General features: G+C 39.7%; 1 protein-coding gene across 1 annotated transcript in view; it reads right to left on the reverse strand.

Moving 5' to 3' along the window:
* unc13a (unc-13 homolog A (C. elegans)) overlaps positions 1–19,115 on the reverse strand; it is a 50,570-nt gene that overhangs the window by 23,842 nt on the left and 7,613 nt on the right. The window contains exons 2-20 of the mRNA XM_053683200.1: positions 14,326–14,355; positions 14,123–14,222; positions 12,797–12,914; positions 11,468–11,591; positions 11,293–11,363; positions 11,023–11,077; positions 10,583–10,612; positions 9,961–10,156; positions 5,755–6,504; positions 5,022–5,115; positions 4,179–4,225; positions 3,872–3,950; positions 2,571–2,645; positions 2,230–2,449; positions 1,770–1,997; positions 1,307–1,448; positions 978–1,147; positions 458–573; positions 149–312 (exon numbers count right to left, since the gene is read on the reverse strand). Of these exons, the coding sequence (XP_053539175.1) occupies positions 149–312; positions 458–573; positions 978–1,147; positions 1,307–1,448; positions 1,770–1,997; positions 2,230–2,449; positions 2,571–2,645; positions 3,872–3,950; positions 4,179–4,225; positions 5,022–5,115; positions 5,755–6,504; positions 9,961–10,156; positions 10,583–10,612; positions 11,023–11,077; positions 11,293–11,363; positions 11,468–11,591; positions 12,797–12,914; positions 14,123–14,222; positions 14,326–14,355 (2,809 nt within the window). The remainder of the gene's footprint in view (positions 1–148; positions 313–457; positions 574–977; positions 1,148–1,306; positions 1,449–1,769; positions 1,998–2,229; positions 2,450–2,570; positions 2,646–3,871; positions 3,951–4,178; positions 4,226–5,021; positions 5,116–5,754; positions 6,505–9,960; positions 10,157–10,582; positions 10,613–11,022; positions 11,078–11,292; positions 11,364–11,467; positions 11,592–12,796; positions 12,915–14,122; positions 14,223–14,325; positions 14,356–19,115) is intronic.

Below are 19,115 nucleotides of genomic sequence, written 5' to 3' on the forward strand. Positions count from 1 at the left end.
AAAAAAAGATCAAATAAGCATTTATGCCTTCATAATGACTGTTTGCTTTGTGCTGTTATAATCCTACAGTAACTGATGACATGCACTTTCAATTGCTCATGTTTTTATATTATTATTATTATTATTCATGCTTCAAACTTAAACTCACGTCATGGCTTGGTATATAGATTCCACTCCATAACGCATAGCAAACTCATCCACAATCTCCTGAGGTGTCTCTTCGAAGTAGACCTTCCAGGCATCGTCACCTTTAGCATCTGGGATCTTCACCACCCCGTTGTTCTGAAGATCCGTCACATAGTGGAAGAGATTCTACAAAGTGAATGAGATGATGTACTGGTTGGAAAGCAGTAGTCCTACAAGTTCCTACACATGCCAAGTTGATTGTCAATAATAAAATATAATCAGTTTGTAAAAGACACTTTAAACATCACTGTGTACAAAGAGGCCGACCGACCTCATGTAGGCAGGTGTACTGGACATGATAAGGGGCCACTGTTTCCTCTCCCTTGATCTCCACACTGATGTGCATTCGGATGGCTCCTGACACAGCAGACTTGTCCGTACGCTTGTCTGAACAGGAAACAGACCGAACAAAATGAATGTCTGTCATCGGCAACCGGTGGATCTTCTGTAGTTGTGTAGTGCTCTCTTTTAATGCACTATAAGAGAGTGTTAGCATGCTCTGAATTTCTAATAGTTTCCATAAACATGTCACTAAATGGTGGAGAGCAATTACTGTTGTATAGTATGTTCAATATCAGTCAGCCGTTAAGTATTAGAGTCTGTTATTATGATGCTCACAAACAGACATACAACAACTTTTATAACCATTTTACATTATAGCTACAAAACTGAGCAGCATCTTAGTTTATCCTTTATGGTCATGGTTATTTCAGTCAGTTCCTCAGTCGCACCATCATACTACTACAAAAGTAGGTCACTGATAAAGAGAAAACGGAGTTTGCTTCACTCACCGAGGTTGTACCACACATCCATTTCTCCACTCAGTGTCCGCACCTCGATGATTGTCTGCCCCAGGAAGTCATCTGACTCTCGCTTGAACTTCTGCTTGACACGTGATTTGATGTCATCATCCTCGTCCCACACTCGCACCTTTATCCGATCTGAAGAGTTGTGGCACTCACTGAAAACACACATCAGACTTGGACTCATCTACTCTAACACCACAACGTACCTACTGGCCAGGAAACTAGTTTATTAATGGAAAGAATAATGTTACTGTAGATACAACAGGAATTATAACAGAGAACATTCACACTGAGTGGCTGAGTGCTGCACTTACAAATTGAAAGACTCATCCCAGACAGGATTGAGGTTACCGTAGATGGTCTTGGTTCTTTTCTTGGTTTTGCCCACTTGCACTGTTACATAGGGATCACTGGAGCCAGTTTTATCCTTGGCCTGCAGGCCCTGGGCACACAGAACTGTGGAAAGCAGTGGATTTATAACGCAGCTGAATGTATTATTTTACGAATCAAAATGTCTGGGTCAAAGAAATAAAAATGTCACAATAAAAATAGAAATGAATCTCTGTGGCATATTTATAATTATATGACCTTTTTGCTGTTTTGAAAACCTTTTCTTTTTTGCCTTTGACCCAGTTATTATGGTCATTTCAACACATTAGTGCAACCGATTATGTAATCTGGGTCAGAGAAACTACCCTTAAGTGTTTATCTGTTTCATGACTTGACTGAGACATGTGTCAATTAACTTGTGAGACCTGTGATGGTCATCCTGCTGACCTGTGATGCTGATCTTGGCTGACCACTTGGATGTTCCATCCAAGACACTTTGCTTGACCTGCTTCATCTGGGTGACGTGAGTGGTTTTGGGGACTCCAAACACATCCTGGATGAGTTCAAAGATCTCTGGCTTGTTTCTCTCTCGGATTTTCATGCGATCCTTAAGAACCATGATAATGTTCTGAGTCCGATCCTCTGCACCGTGCTTAGAGCTCTTCTCTGCAGCTCCTGAAAGAAAGTACAATAAATCTGATTTTAGAATAAATTCTCCCGTACAGGCAGGACAGCAAACCATATGAAACGGCAGCATACAGTACAGTGGTTCTGTGGAGAGAAATAGTACTGTGTGTTTATTTGCTTGAGAGAAAAAGAGGAAAGAAAGGTGAAATGGTGCAAACAAAAGAAAACTGAGATAACAGTCAAAGAGTTCCTGTGATATTTTGCCAAAAGAAGACCTTACTCTGTAAACAGTCAGCGTTGAGCAGGTCCTGGCACTTCTCATGACATTTGACACCGCACTCAGTACAGCGCATACCCTGTCGAGCAATACCCCACAACAGCCCTTCACACTCGTAGCAGTAAGTTGGCGTAGTGGCCGTCCACACCTCAAAGTTATGGGGAGTAGTGCAGGAAATGGGGTAGATCAAAGCCTGGAGGGTCTTCTTATACACATGACTCTTCTGCATTAGCAGATATGGGGGATATAACAAAAAGTCTAAGAACACCAATAGTAAACACAGACATAACTGGACACAGAGGCAGGAAGGGTGAGTGTGTGCATGTGTGTGTGTGTGAGCATACCAGCTCCTCGTTATTGAGTGTGCTGGAGGCCATAGCAGAGGTGATTCCAGCCTTGCGAGAGTTCTGGACAAGGGACTAAAGCAGAAAGCGCAAATAAGAACATGTTCTTCCAACTTTCTAACTGCCTTTTTTTAACAATTACTATTTTGCCATAAGGAATAGGATATCAAAGTGGTCTTTACATACAAACAGTTTTCAATTATCTAACAAAACGCAGATTCTACTAATATGCTCATTTTCCCATCTACAGGAAATATGGCTATATCTCATTTTCAAAAGAACATTGAAAACTCTTAAAATCTGACTCACCATTGCCTATTGAAGATCAAATGTTTGGACAGGGAAGAGGGAAAGAGAAAAACAACACACTATTATGAAGATACTGGACAAACCATTACTCAATCACCCACCCCAAAAAGTATCACTGCAATAGAAAAGCATACAAGCCTTTGTGAAACGCCATTCTAAAAGGAGGTCTATGTGGAATTTATTAAATTCGTTAAAACGTGCTTTTCTCTTTGGAAAAAGAGAAAGAGTAGAGATCACAGAAAGACCAGGGAGAGTGCAAAAAATTAAAGAACAGAGAATTGAGAGAGGAAAAGTTGAAAAATAAAGGAGTGGGGAAGGAAAAGAACAGGAAGCGGACAGAAGGCAGACAAGTGGTTTATCTTCAAGGTGAATTCATCTTAATTCATGTTGCTGTCAGACTGGGAACTTCACTTCTGGCAGGTGGAGGGGTGGAATGTTATGCTTGATTAAAATCGGACTACTCTGTCCAAAATTTTAATATATCTCATTTCAACAGGAATAGACTTGCTCGTTGACACAAAGGTAGTAGTCAGGGAATGAATTAGAAATGAAGAAAGAAACCTAAAGCTATCCAGTAGAAAGACTGAACATCCCTGGTGTCTACTTTGATAATAAACCGGACACCCTGAACTCTTTCAATCTTTTAATCTGGGGTTAAATATATTTAACATCTGTGAACGATTTTTATTAGGGATGCCATCCTAAAATTTTGGCCCAAAAATAGCAACAAGATCATTAAGAAAATTAAACAACAAAAAGATTAAATAGTGTGTAAAAATGTTGCTCAAGTGCTCAGATTTAAAAATGTGTTACAGCAGAAAGTCTCAAACAATGGCTAATCCAAGAACCAAAGCTGTGCAAGTGACTCATTGTGTTAGACAGATCCTAATTTGTGATTTATTGGGCTGCTAATGTGAGAAGGTGTGACATGGTGCTGTTTATGTGGGAACCTTGGACTGAACAAGGATGCAGTCACAGTAAATATAACTCACCAAATCTCGAACCAGGGGAATGGCCTTGCGTTTGCGCAAGTCTGGCATGCTGTCTATGGTGTACAGAGCTCCTCCAGGCCTGAGCAAAGATACAAACAAAAGAAATCTGTTAAACCCTGCTAATGAGGCTTTGATGGTGAAGAAGCCTACAAACAGCCCAACATGATAGTTTGAAAATGATCTTAATTAATAGAGATCTCATTGATGACTCTAAAAAGTTTCATCCAGCTGCCCCTGTTATTTTCAGCACTGTACTGCCTTAGACAGACTTCCTTATAAAGAAACTAGGTTTGTCTGTTTCACTCACCCTGCTTGTAGAAACAGTGATGCCAGACCAGGAGTCTCGCCTCGTGCCTGTATACAGCAACAGAGACACAGACTCAGAGCAACATCATTTTCCATTTCATCCATTTGCTAGACCACATTCAATTCTCATTCAGAACAATTTGAAACCCGCTGACTGTCATTTCATTGGGTGCTGTTCCTATTAGAGGAATAGACCATATTCTGATTTGTGACTAGAGATATGCGCCTGCAGATATCACTGACGTCATATGTGGCTCTCAGATAAGAAGCCGGATTTGCGGTCCAGCTTTATCTTCATGATCATCATTTGGTAATAGTTATAAATCCATCTCTTAAGACAAAGGCAGCAGTTCCCCATCAGGGAGATCCTTTACCTCAGCCTGCACACAGACACACCCACCTTTCTGAGGACTCATCCAGCCTTGGCCATTGAGGACAGAGCATGACAATCGCTATGACATAAAACTGAAAAGACAAGAAAAAGAAAACAACAACAACAACAACAACAAAAAACTATAATGGGGTGACAGACAAACACAAAATAAGGTAAACACAAAATTCAAGGGAAACCTTTTTATGGAAAAAAAATCAATATAACAAATGATTTTTCAATGTAAACAGTAAGATAACAAATAAAATGGAAAATAGAGAGATGAAATGAAAACTATCAAGACAAAATATCAGAAGAGACTGCACAAACATCTCCGCTCTTATTGGAAGATGCCATTGTACAATACCTGCTATGGTCTGAAAACTGAGAACAGGGCAGCGGACTCCCCAACAGTATCAGTGCCAGAGTGTACTCTACTGCTACACAATGTTTTCTCATATTAGGCTCACTCACCTCCTGCAGCTGAAGCCGAACCCTGTTGAAGAGTCGCAGCCAGTTGGCCTTGGCACGTTCAGCAGGATCCACTGCCTCATCTCGCTTTGTCACACTGGGAGTACAGAGGAGAGAAGTGTTATTGCTAAATATTATATCACATTCACATGACATCTTGCTTTGTTAATCTGTCTTAGCCTTATGCTAGTTAACAAGTTAGCAAGTTATTACGCCAATGTCAAGTTAACAATATTTGGTGTGTTTGTATTACCAGATTTGTTCTGTGTGATTATAAATTTTGTAATCTTGTTGGTGAAAGAAAATCAATACATGTAATTTGTGCCCCAGCACTTTTGTTTTGTTTTCCACTTTCTTTTCCACTTTCCACATACGGAAAATACTTTGACAGGTAATTCTCTGAAATTCTCTTCATTGCCAAAAACTCATCATAGGCAGCTTCCACACTCTGGAAATCATCAGGGAGGATGTGTAGCAGTAGCAGTGTATTGCCTGCTTCGTTTCTATGCAGCATGCAAAAGCAATGACTGCTGTTACTGGATATTTGATAACTGGTTTAAAAATTTTATTAACTAGTAATTCGTCAGCTTTTCCTATTCCTCAGGCTGTGGTGGCTGATTATTCATGATACTTTGTATCTACCCGGATGCTAGAGAGCAGTCAAAGCAGCTGTGGTGTAACTATATTGTGATGCATTTAGCCCATCCCTGCTTAGAATAGGGATTTGACAGTTCACCTTTCTGGAGGTGCTTCCATTTTCTCGGGCAGGACTTTAGACAGGTGCTCAGAGACTGGAGACTGGAGCTTCTTAGGTTCCTCTGTGGTTCCAACAGGTTTTCCTGCAGGTGTGAGTGCAGGTGCTACGGGACCAAGGGGCTCCAGATCAGAGGCAGGTGCGGTGGATTTGCTGGCAGGTTTGCTGAAGTCGTCAAAGCTCTGCTGCTTTGGCACAGTCTCTGTGAAGGAATCTGTGGGCCGGAACTGAGCTTCAGCCTGTGGGGGCTGATGCTGGTGCAGTGATGTTTGCTTCTCCAGAGGTGGCCGACTGAAGCTGGAGGTCTCCCGAGCTAACGGGGGAGCCGCACTTGTTGAGGTGGGCATATATGGGGGCTCCTGCTCCTCACTAAGTCTACCGTCCAGAGGATATAACTCCTCATCCTCCTCAAAGCCCATTCCCTCTTCCTCCTCGTAGGGGTAATCCCCTTCCTCCTGCTCATACAAGTCACCATCTTCATCCTCATACAGAGCACCTTCCTCTCCACCATCTTTGACAAAGCTACCTTCATCACTGTAGACTCCTTGGGGCTCATCATGGTCCCATCCAGGCGACTCTTTACCATAGCTGACTGAGGAGTGGCATGAGTGGTAGGAGTCGTTCTCATCGTAGAACTCTCCGGAGCCACGGAAGCTCTCGCCATCCTCACTGAGCTGCGAGCTACCATGGCTCAGCTCGCCTGATGAAGCGTATCGACTGGACCCCGTGGGACTGCAGAGAGAGTAAGGAAGTGTTAAACAACAAAAGAGGAGATGCAGGATGAAGGTAGGTTCCTATGGATACAAGGGAAAATGGGAACACTTTACACTGTAAAAAATTACACTGTTTGTGTAGTAGGGCTGTCAAATTCCTTTCAAAAATTGCATTTCAATTTTAATGAATTCAAATATTTAGCATTCAAATGCTCTTAAGTATTATTGAAACCATAATTTTATACTACCACAACTATTAGCAGTGCTGTTACTGTATGCTTTCATATCTATAAACCTCAAGTGAAAACTATGCCATTTTAAGCAAGGGAAATTACTATTTGATCGGTAGATAATTTTTAGAGATAAGAGATTTTTTTTTTTTTAATGTATTGATAGTTATGGTTTCTTTACCAACATTTATATAAACAAGTTACAGTATGCAGGATCCACATATAATCAGCTCAACACTATGAACTTCTATTTCTTATTTGCTATACATGCTCAATACACATGGCAATAAATAGTCATAGAGCTTACATGTTTTTTTTAAAATGTGAAAATAGAGTATGCCTTAAAGGACATTAGTTAATATTAAATATTAACAATATTTGAATAACATCTAAACAATGAAATTCACTCTGACAGCCCTAGTGTGTATGTGCGTTTATGTAGAAGGCCAGTGCAACATAATGCAAAAGAACCGAAAAAGTAAAAATGTAACACTTCTTTAATAAGCTGTGAAGAAATATAACACAAACACAAGATTTTAAAGAGCTTTTCCTACCATTAACTTATCTAAACAAAAAAAGCAAGATAACAAGACTGGAAGAAAAGTCATTAGCGGTAACAAATCCATCCAAGTAAGAGAGCGAGAGAGAGCGAGAGAGAGAGAGAGGAAACGAGTTAAAATGAAAGAATAGACAATTCCACTCATACAGTGCACCCCCACACTCACATTTCAAAAAAGCTAAAATTGTGCGACAAGGTTAAAAGACAAATGAAAGACCCAGGATGTTTACAACTCACCTGCCAAGTCTACGCTGAAGCTAATCTGGACTCAGCTAACAGTGCTTAGCCTTATCACTTTATCTCTCTTTTGTTGGTTTATTTTTTCCTCACACATGCACAAAGTTTTGTTTCTTTTATGTTGTTCACCATGCAGATCTAATGTCTCTGTCCTCCACTACATTTTCATAATTAGCATAGAGCATCCAAAGACAGTCTTGTAACTTACATCATCATCTTCTGTAACCGATTTATCCTGAGCTTCTAGAGCCTATCCAGGGAACCGTCACTCAAATGCTTGTTTGAATTGTGTCTAATAACTTTCTCAATCTCTCTGCCAAAACAGGATTTGCAAAATATCACACTGATAAATAGAAATGATGTACGCTGGGGAAATCAACTGATTTAAACACCATATAAAATCATGTAGACATTACGTATTGATTATACTCTGTTGAACTAAAGAGCGCAGTGAGGGTGCATAGAGCCTACCTGCATATTTTCCCACCAACCAGCATGTTTTTGGAAGAAGGGAGAAAAATAGAGGAAACCCACACGAGGAGAACATTTAAAACAATAACCAGAGCTCAGGACTATGAGACGGCAAGTTAACAATTGCTCTCTCTAATATGATTTGCTTTTTGATATCACATTTGTGAACACTGATAATCGACAGCAATTGAAAGTCATAAGCTAATTTTTTTTTTTTTAATGACTCAGATCTTTTTTTAGCCTGATGTGAAAACCTTGAAAAGCCACAGGGTGCACCAAAGTGCTGACCAAAGTGGTCTCTGTGAGTTCCATATTACCAGTGAGTACAGCTTAAAATGCTATGAGAATTTCAAGGCTAAGCAACCATCACTAACAAAGAAAAAGTTTGTTGCAATTTCAAAATCACACTCTGCGTTCCATTTGCTTTTCACATATAAAAGTAAACCATTCTTTAAACCTCTTTTGTGCTTACTTTTATGATTATTTTGTAAAAAAATGCTCTTTAAATTGTCATTTAATTTTGGCGACTAGGTCTGGTTTAGATCAGATCACACACCAGAGAGAGAAAAAAAACCCATCAAGGGCATTTAACCGACTTTAAGGTACTGTACTACAGAATGAAGAGGAAACCAGTGAATAGTGAAGAGCAAGTCCTCTGTTTTCTCATCCATACACGCAGTTGTGCCAGACGCCAGCTCTGAACGCGGGCTTTTTAACTGCCCTGCAATTACTGCAGCTGAAGTTAGACATACTGAATCACAGGGTCGCCCTCTATCTCTGTCAGGCAATAGACAGGCAAATAGCAGCCTACTAGAAGAAAACACATACCATTCTTCTTTACTGTGCAACACACTAAGCTGACCTGACACAGCACGACAAACAACGGCAAGAATCGGAACCATTCAGTCAGACACAACAAAATAACATTACGTTGCATCATTAAGTACAAAGCAGTCACGGCACAGCATAGAAATACGTAGAGAACAAAAGATACAGAAATATGTAAATATATATATAATCAATATAGATAATGCATGTAAAAGAAGAGGGTTGTGCGCATGCATGCAAGCACAGCAAGGACCACAGGACCAGACACGTCCAAATCCACGACATCATCACAGCGGCATGGAATCACAGGCTGGAGCAGCAGGAGGAAGAGGAGAGTGGAGGTGAAGCAGCTACAGAGACCCACCTATCAGAGAGCGAGCGCCTACTGTCTAAGGAGTACTGGCGGCTGGTCCGCCTGCTTGAGCCGGAGGCCGAATCGAGATCACTGCGGCCGTTGGTGGCGGAGTCTAAACTATCATAGCGTCTGGGAGAAGGGAAGGGGAGGGGACAAGGCAGGAAGAGGAGGAGCATAAGTCATGGCTTATTTGCATCTGGCCTTTAAAGGACAGCCATAGTAAAACCAACATTGTTCAGCCACCAACTCCAGGTGGGTGGTTCACCAGGCTGCTTAAAAGACTCTTCACAAAAGCTTTAGCAAACATTCTGTAGCCATTCGTGAATTAATATATGTTACAGAAGGATTCATAAACCTCTGTCTTATAAAAGAGTATGGATTAAGGAATCTTTATGCGCTAATGCATCCCAGCAAGCCGATGGAACACCAGTTTCCAAAACTGATATTGTTTTGGAAAGATTGGAGAAAAAGGGAGAAACATAAGTTAATGGGACGGGCACAGGCTTGTATGTATCTCTAGTATTCAGGTCAGAGGCGGCGCCAGTGATGGCCCCCACCAATTCTGTGTATACCATAAGCGCTCATCCAAGGGCTTGTATACACGGACCCCTGAATACTCTGAGGAGGTTCATAAGGATAATGTGAATTCATAGTCATACATAACAGTTTATCTACTAACCCACAATTCAAATAAATTACACTAGCAATAAGCAGCAACAACCTGAGCCTCCTGATTGAGGCAGTTAAAATAAGACTATAAAAAAAAACACACACAAGGGACATAGCACTGTGTACCTCATAGTTCTCTGGTTATCATAGTCATAGTCTTGCATGTCATCGTAGCGGGAGTCGCGGTGCATATGGCGAATGGGGTACTGGTGCATGGAAGCGTTGGGCTGGGATGTGGTATAATAAGGTGGTGGGATGCTGTTGCTCGTCTCACTGCGGTAATCACTGTCTCTATCGTCCACTGCGCTGTCTGGATCGTCATCTGGACACATGGCATAATGATTTAAACACACATGCAGCAGACATGAAGGTTACTTACATTGACATTGAACATTTGGCTACCGTGAAGAATCAATCAACATGGCTGTCTCCTGTGGTGTAGTTTGTACAGAAGCATTTTTTTAAGAATTAAAGGAGGATTTTGCAATTTTTGGCAACAATTTAAACGTTTAACAGAAAGTAGCAGAGCTGAGCAGCTCTGCTTTAGTTAAGGGTGGGACTAATTTCAGGGCCAGCTGCCTGAATTGTAGAAACCCGTAGAAAGTCTGTTTTCGAAGTATATTTGGAAATATACATATGATTAGTATAGAACTACAAACCCTTTAAAAATACAAAAGCCACATTTAACTGCTCTATTGTAAAAGGAAATTGGGATTATAATACAAGAAAATAAATGAATGTTGCTTACTTGGTTGGTCTCCCCATAGACTCCAATTACCTACAATAGAAAAGAGAAAATCAACTGCAGATGGACCACAGAGCTGATAAGCAGGTGATTCAGAGGATCATAAAGGCCAGACGTGACAAGTGTGTAAACTGGACATTAGCAGAGGGTGAGGATGACCTTGCTGCTGCAGGCTAACTGTGAATAGGGCAATATCTTAGCATCTACATCTAATCAGAGCTTTCAAGCAGGAGCTATATAGCCACAGGAGCTATTCTCACCTTGCCTCTCCTTTATAACTCACACTGAAATGTTTACAATATAGCTCCTTTGCTGACTATAACATCTACGTTTTCAGAACACACCTCCTACCTTTCAGGCCGGTTATTAATCTTGTGAAATGACTGTCTGGGCCTGTGTGTGTGTGGCAGGAATGAGTGTGAGATTGTGGTGTGTCTACTCACAGCACTGCGTTGATGGCACAGGAAGTGGTCTCTCATGCTCCTCCTGATATGAATACTGTATACATAAACAATGCGATAAATACAACAGCCTAATAGCTAGTTATGACAAAATAGCTTTTAAGTTCCTTCGCATCAGTGGGTACACGAGAGAAGGAGAAAGGTAATAAAGACACTGTCCACTCTGGATGACCCATGAGTGACACTTTCTCTTAATTAAAAGCTGCTCTGGCCTTCTGGCCCAAAAGTCTGGAGATGGATGTGAAAACTCACATCTTGGTCCCTCATGGCATTTATCTGCTCCAGTTTTTTGGCCCAGTAGCGAGCCTCTTCCTCTGGAATGTCTGAAATCATATATTTCAATACCTTGTAATTCTGGGGCATGTTACAGGATATCAAGTAGGCTTACTACTACACACAACATAACAGACAGCAGTGCTCAGTTTACCTAAAGGCAACTCAAAGCGTGTATCCAGAAGCACACGGTGGAAAGTTGGATCTTTGGTGCCACAGATCTCATTTTCTGCCATGATGACCTGGGAGTCTAAAGTCATCCACTGCCCTGGCCCTTCCTGTTAAACAGGAAATTAAAAGGACAGCGCTGTGATCTTCGGTTGTTGCCAATGTGTGATAGAGAATAGGAGTATAATATTTTTATACCATTAATATGTCATTAAATGAATGCTTTTAAACCTCTGTTTATTTGTTGCGCTTCCCTACACTGGAATGAGAATTGAAAACCCATTTAAACAAAACTCACTTATAATGGAAGTGAAATTGCTTGTACAGCCAATTAATATTTAAGTGAAATGCATCATTTTGTAGAACACTTTTGTTAATTTTTCAAGCAAAGCTATTTGTGAAATTAAGTTCTAAATCTGTATATTTCATGGTTCAGACATGGGACCTAATTTTCAGAGGGAAATTTTGCAGTTGCCAACATAGACATTATTTAAATATACAAATTTCACAGACATTTGATGAACAGAAATGGAATAATGACTCCCTGAACAAAAGGGGGGGGGGGGTCGATATCAAAAGTAACGGTCAGTATGTGGTGTCCTCCAGCTGCTTTAAGTACTACAGTGCATCTCATCCTCATGGACTACACCAGATTTGTCAGTTCTTGCTGTGAGATGTTACCCCACTCTTCCAAGTTCTCGATCACATCTGGGGGGACACATGGTTACATGTAATTTTCCACTGCAAGGACGATCAGCTGTCCTTCCTGTCTCCCTGTAGCACTGTCTTAGGCGTCTTACATTACAGACGCTGCAGTTTATTGCTCTGGCCACTGCTGCATGCCTCTCTGCAGCAGGCCTATGGCATTTTCATGCAGGTGAGCAGGAACCCTAGACATCTTTCTTCTAGTGTTTTTCAGAGTCAGTAGAAAGGTCTCTTTAGTGTCCTAAGTTACTGTAACTGTGACTTTAATTGCCGACCACCTGGAAACTGTTATTGTCTTAAGGACTGTTCCACGGGTGCATGTGCAGTAATTGTTTATGGTTCATTGAACAAGCATGAAAAACATAGTTGAAACCCTTTCCAAGAAAGATTTATTAAAAATGTTCATGTGTTATTTCCCCTACTGCATATATGCATATATATATATATATATATATATATATATATAAAATTTTTGTGGAAAATCTTCCTTTTATATGTGAGAGTCTGTAAATGTATTGAAAGCCAGCTGGCCAGATTATGCATGTATAGGCCTACAGAGGGTGAGTAGTGCTGCATGCTGTTGGATGTGAGCATGCCATCTGTGCCATACCTCGTTGGACTGGCGAATGCTGCTTAAAGGGATCCACAGTGTGCCCACCATGGTGTCCCAGATCAAGCCTTTGTTCCAGACTTCCACAGTCAGGCCCAGATCCAGCCTGTTAATCTCACTAGGAGAGAGAGGGGTGGATGAGAAGAACGAAAGAGACTTTCAACAGCGCCACTACAAAGACGTCACTGGAAATGTCAGGATTTGCCAGGACAGCTTGACGCAAGCAAAGTAAACATGATAACCACATTTTATTTAGTGAATAACATATTTCCCTGATATTGAACATTTATATACATTGCATTAAAGAGCACAGATCTTTTAGGTTATGAAAATAAGATATTTTCATATCTTAAATTATTAAAAAACATATTTATAAAAACCGTGCCTGCAAACTCAGGACCACTGACATCTGCATTATGACACTCTGTAAGTTCCTCTCCACAGGAAGGAAATCGCTTGCATCTACTGCAGCTAATCCTAATAATAGCTTTGATATCAGTACCAATCACTGTGTTTGTGACTACAGGGTAAATCTTACAGAGCAATGGCTGGTGCCACATTAATATAAGTATATAAGCGATAAGTAATAGAATGAAATCATCTCAATAAGTCACTTAAAGAGACGCAGAGTTTGGAGAACTGCAAATCCGTGTGGTAAAACACTAATAAGCAGAGTGGACCATTTCAGTCATATCATAAATGCATTTAGAAGAATACAACTGGTTACATACTTGCACCATAAAGGCATTAACAATGTCTAGAGGTTCAAAAGGCCTATATGACCCATACAGAGAATGAGTTCGTGAAGCCTATTGGATTGTATTCCTCAGAACTGGAAAAGTCACTTGCATAGATACTTTCTGCCTTGAGTACTTGAGTGTATATATATATATATATATATATATATATATATATATATATATATATATATATATATATATAAATTCTATTTGGTTTACAAATGTCTAAGCAGCACTCAGAAGCATCTGTTCCAAAATCAGGAACTATTGTCGGCAAGACTAGGTAACGTCTATGTACTCGAGATTGAGGTCATTAGGGAAATGTGTGTGTGCCACCACCCAAGGGGCTCCAAATGTTTTCTGAGAAAATAACAAAAAGCCTCTGACTCCAGATAGCTCCAGTTAGACTGGTAGGTGTAAAGAAGTTAAATAATAAACTGCTGGGAAAGTTAATGTTTAGTGAGAGCCTAAAGAGGGAAAAAAATCATCACTGTTATCTAAGTAGCTGGAAAGAAATTTGCTCGAATTATTTCAGCAAAATGCTTCTTGTGCATCTGAAAGAGAGAAATACATAACTGTTTCTTACAACATGAAGTCCTGTTCCCAACATGGCTGACTGCCTCGCACAGCAATGGTGGTGCTCTTCACGTTCTGCACCTTAAGTGTCACATAGGTGTTGAATTTCTCTGGAACATATACACACACGCAGATGATGGGTCTGACACACTGCTGTACTGCAGTGTATGAAAATGGTAAGGAAGTAGTGATGATCAGAGATTTCTGGCCTACCTTGTGGTCCATCTAGCTTCGCTTTTTTCACTGTAACAGAGAAATGACAAATTAAATTAATGGAATAATTGGAATAATCCAGTGTTTTACAGTATAATCTCTACCCAGCACACCTAATCTCTACCTAGATTATCTTGGACAAGGGTAGTTGTTGGAGCAATAAAGATTTATGCAAAATACACATTTTTATAGAACACTTTCAGAAATAATTTATAAGCTACATAAAGCTCTAAATGTGCTAAATGTGTGCTATGTCATAAAGTAAAGCACTAAATGCTAACAGGGTAAAAGTGATATTGTAGACAAACAAAAAAACTCAATAAAATGCATCATGACCAACATGATACAGCACCATTTTCTTTCTTCAGGGACAGAAAAGGCACAAAATAGCCCATATACAGGGAAAACTCCCAGGGTTTCCAAATTTTCACTTCAGAGGAGTCGACTAAGTGGTGGCCTCTCCTTGCCCAATTTCATGTATTATTATTGGGCGGCTAATATTCAGAAACTGGTGCTCTGGGTGCAGGCTCTTTCTCTTCCATGGTGCCACTTAGAAGCGAAGTCTTGTACTTAAACCTCCCTCCCTGATATGGTATTCTCCTCCCTTCCTATAGCCCTTTCATAATACACGGATAATCCAATAGTATGTACCTCTCTAAAAATTTTCTATCAGTTTCGTCGTCATTTTAAATCCATCTCGGCCTCAACCATGGCACCTATATGTAATAGCCTCCTCTTTCCCCCTTCCTTTATGGATTCCACGTTCTTTTTGGGAAAAGAAGGGTCTGAGACGCTTTGAGGATATTTTCATTAATAATGTGTTTGCAAACATTTCTGAATTATCCTTGTCATTCAGCCTGTCTCCGTCTCACCTATTCCGTTTCTTTCAAGTTAGGCATTGTGTCTTCTCCCTATTCGCTGGTTTTCCCTCCTTATCTACAAAGTCTGCATGGGAAGAGGTGTTCAAGCTGAATCCTAATAAGGGTGGCATTATCTCACGGATATATGCAACAATCTGGTCACAGGACGATTCTTACAATATCAAAACCATTAGTGCTTGGGAAGAGGAATTGGGCCTGGAGCTTGAGGATGATTACTGGGGCAGAGCGTTAGATAATATACGTACCACCACATCATGTGCTAGACTTAGTTTCATACAATTTAATGTGGTCCATAGAGCTCACCTCTCTAGGAGTAAACTGTCTAAAATATATCCCAATGTTCCTGACATGTGCGAAAAATGCAAACTTTCGGCCTGTAACCTCAGTCATATGTTTGCACTCTGTCCCAATTTGCAGAACTTTTGGAACTTTTTCTTCAAAACTATGTCCGACGTTCTTAAAATCAAATTAGATGTCTGTCCTTTAATTGCCAACTTGGGTGTTCCATCTCAGCGACAACCTCTGAATCATAAAAAAGCTAGTGTTGTGGCCTTTGCATCGTTACTTGCTCGGCGCAGAATACTGTTGTCTTGGACCTCTCCACAACCCCCCTCTATATCAGTCTGGCTTAAAGATTTAATCTTCTTTTTAAAACTTGAAAAAATCAAGTACAACATCAGAGGCAGGGGTGACTCATTTTTGGGAAAATGGGCACAATTTATTACCTACTTCAATTATGTACACACCCTGGTGGTGGATTGAGGAGAGGAAGACTGTAATTCCTGATCATCTTACCCCCTTTTTTTGTTGTTGTTGTTTTGGGTTTTTATGTTGTTTTTTTTTTTTTTTTTTTTCTCTGGTTGTTTGTTTATTGTTTTTTTATTTCCCCCTTTCTTTTGGTTTTGGCTGTGGTTGTTTGTTGGGTGGGGTGTTATGTAAAATGTTATGTAAAATTTTCAATAAAAAATCTATGATCATAAAATAGCCCATATAAAAAAAAACCTGAAAGAGACTGAAGAGGCTCTTTTTTTTTTTTTTTAAACATGTTTTATTTTTATAGGCAGCCTGACATCACCATACTTATTCATAATTCATGTAAACCCATGCAACGTGGAAGGCAAGCTTCAGTGTAAGGGTGGCATTAAAATTCAAAGCTCTCCTGTTAATCCCCCACACCCACCTTTCACTTTGGAATCCACAGCATAAAAAAATGCCACACTGTCTCTTTTTAATCTTGCTTTAATGTCTGTAATGATGGCTAAACACACAACCTGAGAATTTCTCACTACTGATGGCTGCACTTCATGTGCAAAATGGCTGGAAAGGTTAGGTTTCTGTTTATTCTCCTGATATTGCATTAAAAAAAAACATTTGATGTAATTAGATTAATCTTAAAATTAGCTCATTGGTAATAATTAGATATAGCATCATAAAATCGGATCATAAAATAGGATCAGGGTATAATCACTGCACAACTTAGTGTCATGGTTTTCAGTTTAATGGTGTGTTTCAACCTCCTGGTCCTAACTCACCTTTTCATGTGATATCTTTTTTATTATAACAATCACCATGTTCAAGTTATGCCCATTAATTACCATAATTTTCAAATACGTGTGATACAGCATTAGTTCGAGGCTAACCATTATTTTAACACAATGGCTAATAGGTAATCTTCCACTGTATTTCCACCGATTGCTGGAACGATCTATCATAGGCAAAGTGTTTCCCAGTTGCGTCTGTTGTGGGAGTGGCTGAGAAGTAGGGGTGGGCAGATCGATCCTGAAGTAGCAATTCTTTCGATACTGTTGTTATATCAAAAGGATTGATCCTCAGATAAAAAATATCAATATTAAGGTGTTTTAATCCCAGTTATTTAATTTATTTAGCATGAAATTTAATATTTAAAATAAGCTCTTAAGCTAATAATATGCCGCTTCTTCCCATCTCGTATGCACCGCACACGTTGCTCCTCCTCCACTGCTCTGCTGTGTTTTGTTGTTGTCCTGCCGTCACGTGACTCAGCAACGCCAAGCATGCGCGAGCCAAGCAGTAGGGAAGACACGTGAGTGAGAGATGTCATGATGGTGGAAAGAAAGAGGAGCATTGTGTGGAATTATTTTATGCCGGTAAATGAAATCAGTTGATTATTGGTTATCGGCAGGTACTGCCTAACTTTTTTATCGGTATCTGTGAAATCCACTATCGTTCAACCTCTAATTTAGTCTGCGCTTCCTAACTGGGTACAATATACACATAATATATAAGGATTGCTTTCATATCAGAAATGTATTTAGAAGAATACAACTGGTTATATACTTGCACCATAAAGGCATTAACAATGTCTAGAAGTTCAAAAGGCCTATATGACTCATACAGAGAATGAGCTCATAAAGCCTATTGGATGCAAGTCTGTATTCCTCAGAACTGGAAAAGTCAAAAATTACTTAAAAACCACTTGCATAGATACTTTCTGCCTTGAATACTCAAATCAATTAAATCCTCGTGTTATCAAAGTGTCGCATGCTGAACACTAGGCCTGATTACACAACACCAGTCTTACATAAATGTGTAGACATTTGAAAAAAGTCATTGGACGTCCCTACATACCATTGACTAAAAAGATAAATGAACATAAAGCATGTTATTAAAATGCTGGGCCACCACGAGCCACCAGAAGAGATACAGATGTACCTTGGAACAGATTCTACATATTTTGCTAGCACACACAGCTCCTCTGTTATGTGGCTTCAGTGCATAAACGCTCTCTCTCCATCTCTTCCGAGTGCTGTCGAGTGCCGTATCCCCACTACTAAAAATAACTGCTTTGGTGTGACAGAGAGCTGAGACTTGGGAGGGCGGCTTCCAAAACTCAGCACAAGCAACAATATTAAAACACCTTTTGATTGAAGTCATAGATTTAATGTGTTCAACCCAATTCCTTACAAATGGAGTGGAAAATCCACACACAAATGAAATGTTCAAATGACTCAAAATGCTCGATAAGACTGGCAATCCTGTTTAAACAGAAAGTCATGCTGCTTAAAAAATTCTGAGCTGGGTCATGGAAATTAAGTGATTGAATTGAATGCTTAAGATGAGTTAATACATGTAACAGCCCCTGTCTGGTCCCAGTGGTTGAAAACAGAAGTGTATAGCACACCTTCCGAGACAAAACAAAGAGCAAACACAAAAAACATGGTCATTATGGGAGAAATGATGATCGATGAGACTGCCTGGGTATAGGGTGAAAAGGCAAAGGGGTGAAAATTGGCTCTGTCTCATGAAAATAGAAAGCTCACAGACCTTATGAATATGGTCTCAATATAGTCCCTTTATAATATGGAACAGATAATTGTATTGATGTAATTCCTCAAGGCTATTGATGGACTGGAACAAATCATAACAGGAAATCCAGTCGTGTGTGGCGTGTTTAATCCTGTAACTTGTGAAAAAAATATTTCCCACTGAGATCTAACTTACACATTTTTGTTGAAGACTCAGTTGAACTCCAAGAATCATAACAGAAGGGTGTGAAGAATTCATAAGAATGTAGAATGTGTGTATATATATATATAATATACACACATATACATACATACATACATACATATGCACATTGCCCTCCACTAATATTGGCACCCTTGGTAAATAGGGCTGTGAAAAATTGTCTTTATTGTTTAAACTTTTCATCATTTGTTCAAAAAATTCACAAAAATACTCTGCACTCATGGATATATATATATATATATATATATAGTTAAATATAGGTGTGCAATTAGTGGAGGGAACTAGGCATCATTTCAATTATTTAGTTTATGAGGTCCATTCCAGGATGTATTTCTGCCTTATGCCTTGTGTATTCCTGAGATGGGCTTTGGATAAACCACAGCCCTGAACAAGTTACAACAA

Source organism: Ictalurus punctatus, chromosome 10 (assembly GCF_001660625.3).
Source record: "Ictalurus punctatus breed USDA103 chromosome 10, Coco_2.0, whole genome shotgun sequence".
Taxonomy (NCBI): Eukaryota; Metazoa; Chordata; class Actinopteri; order Siluriformes; family Ictaluridae; genus Ictalurus; species Ictalurus punctatus.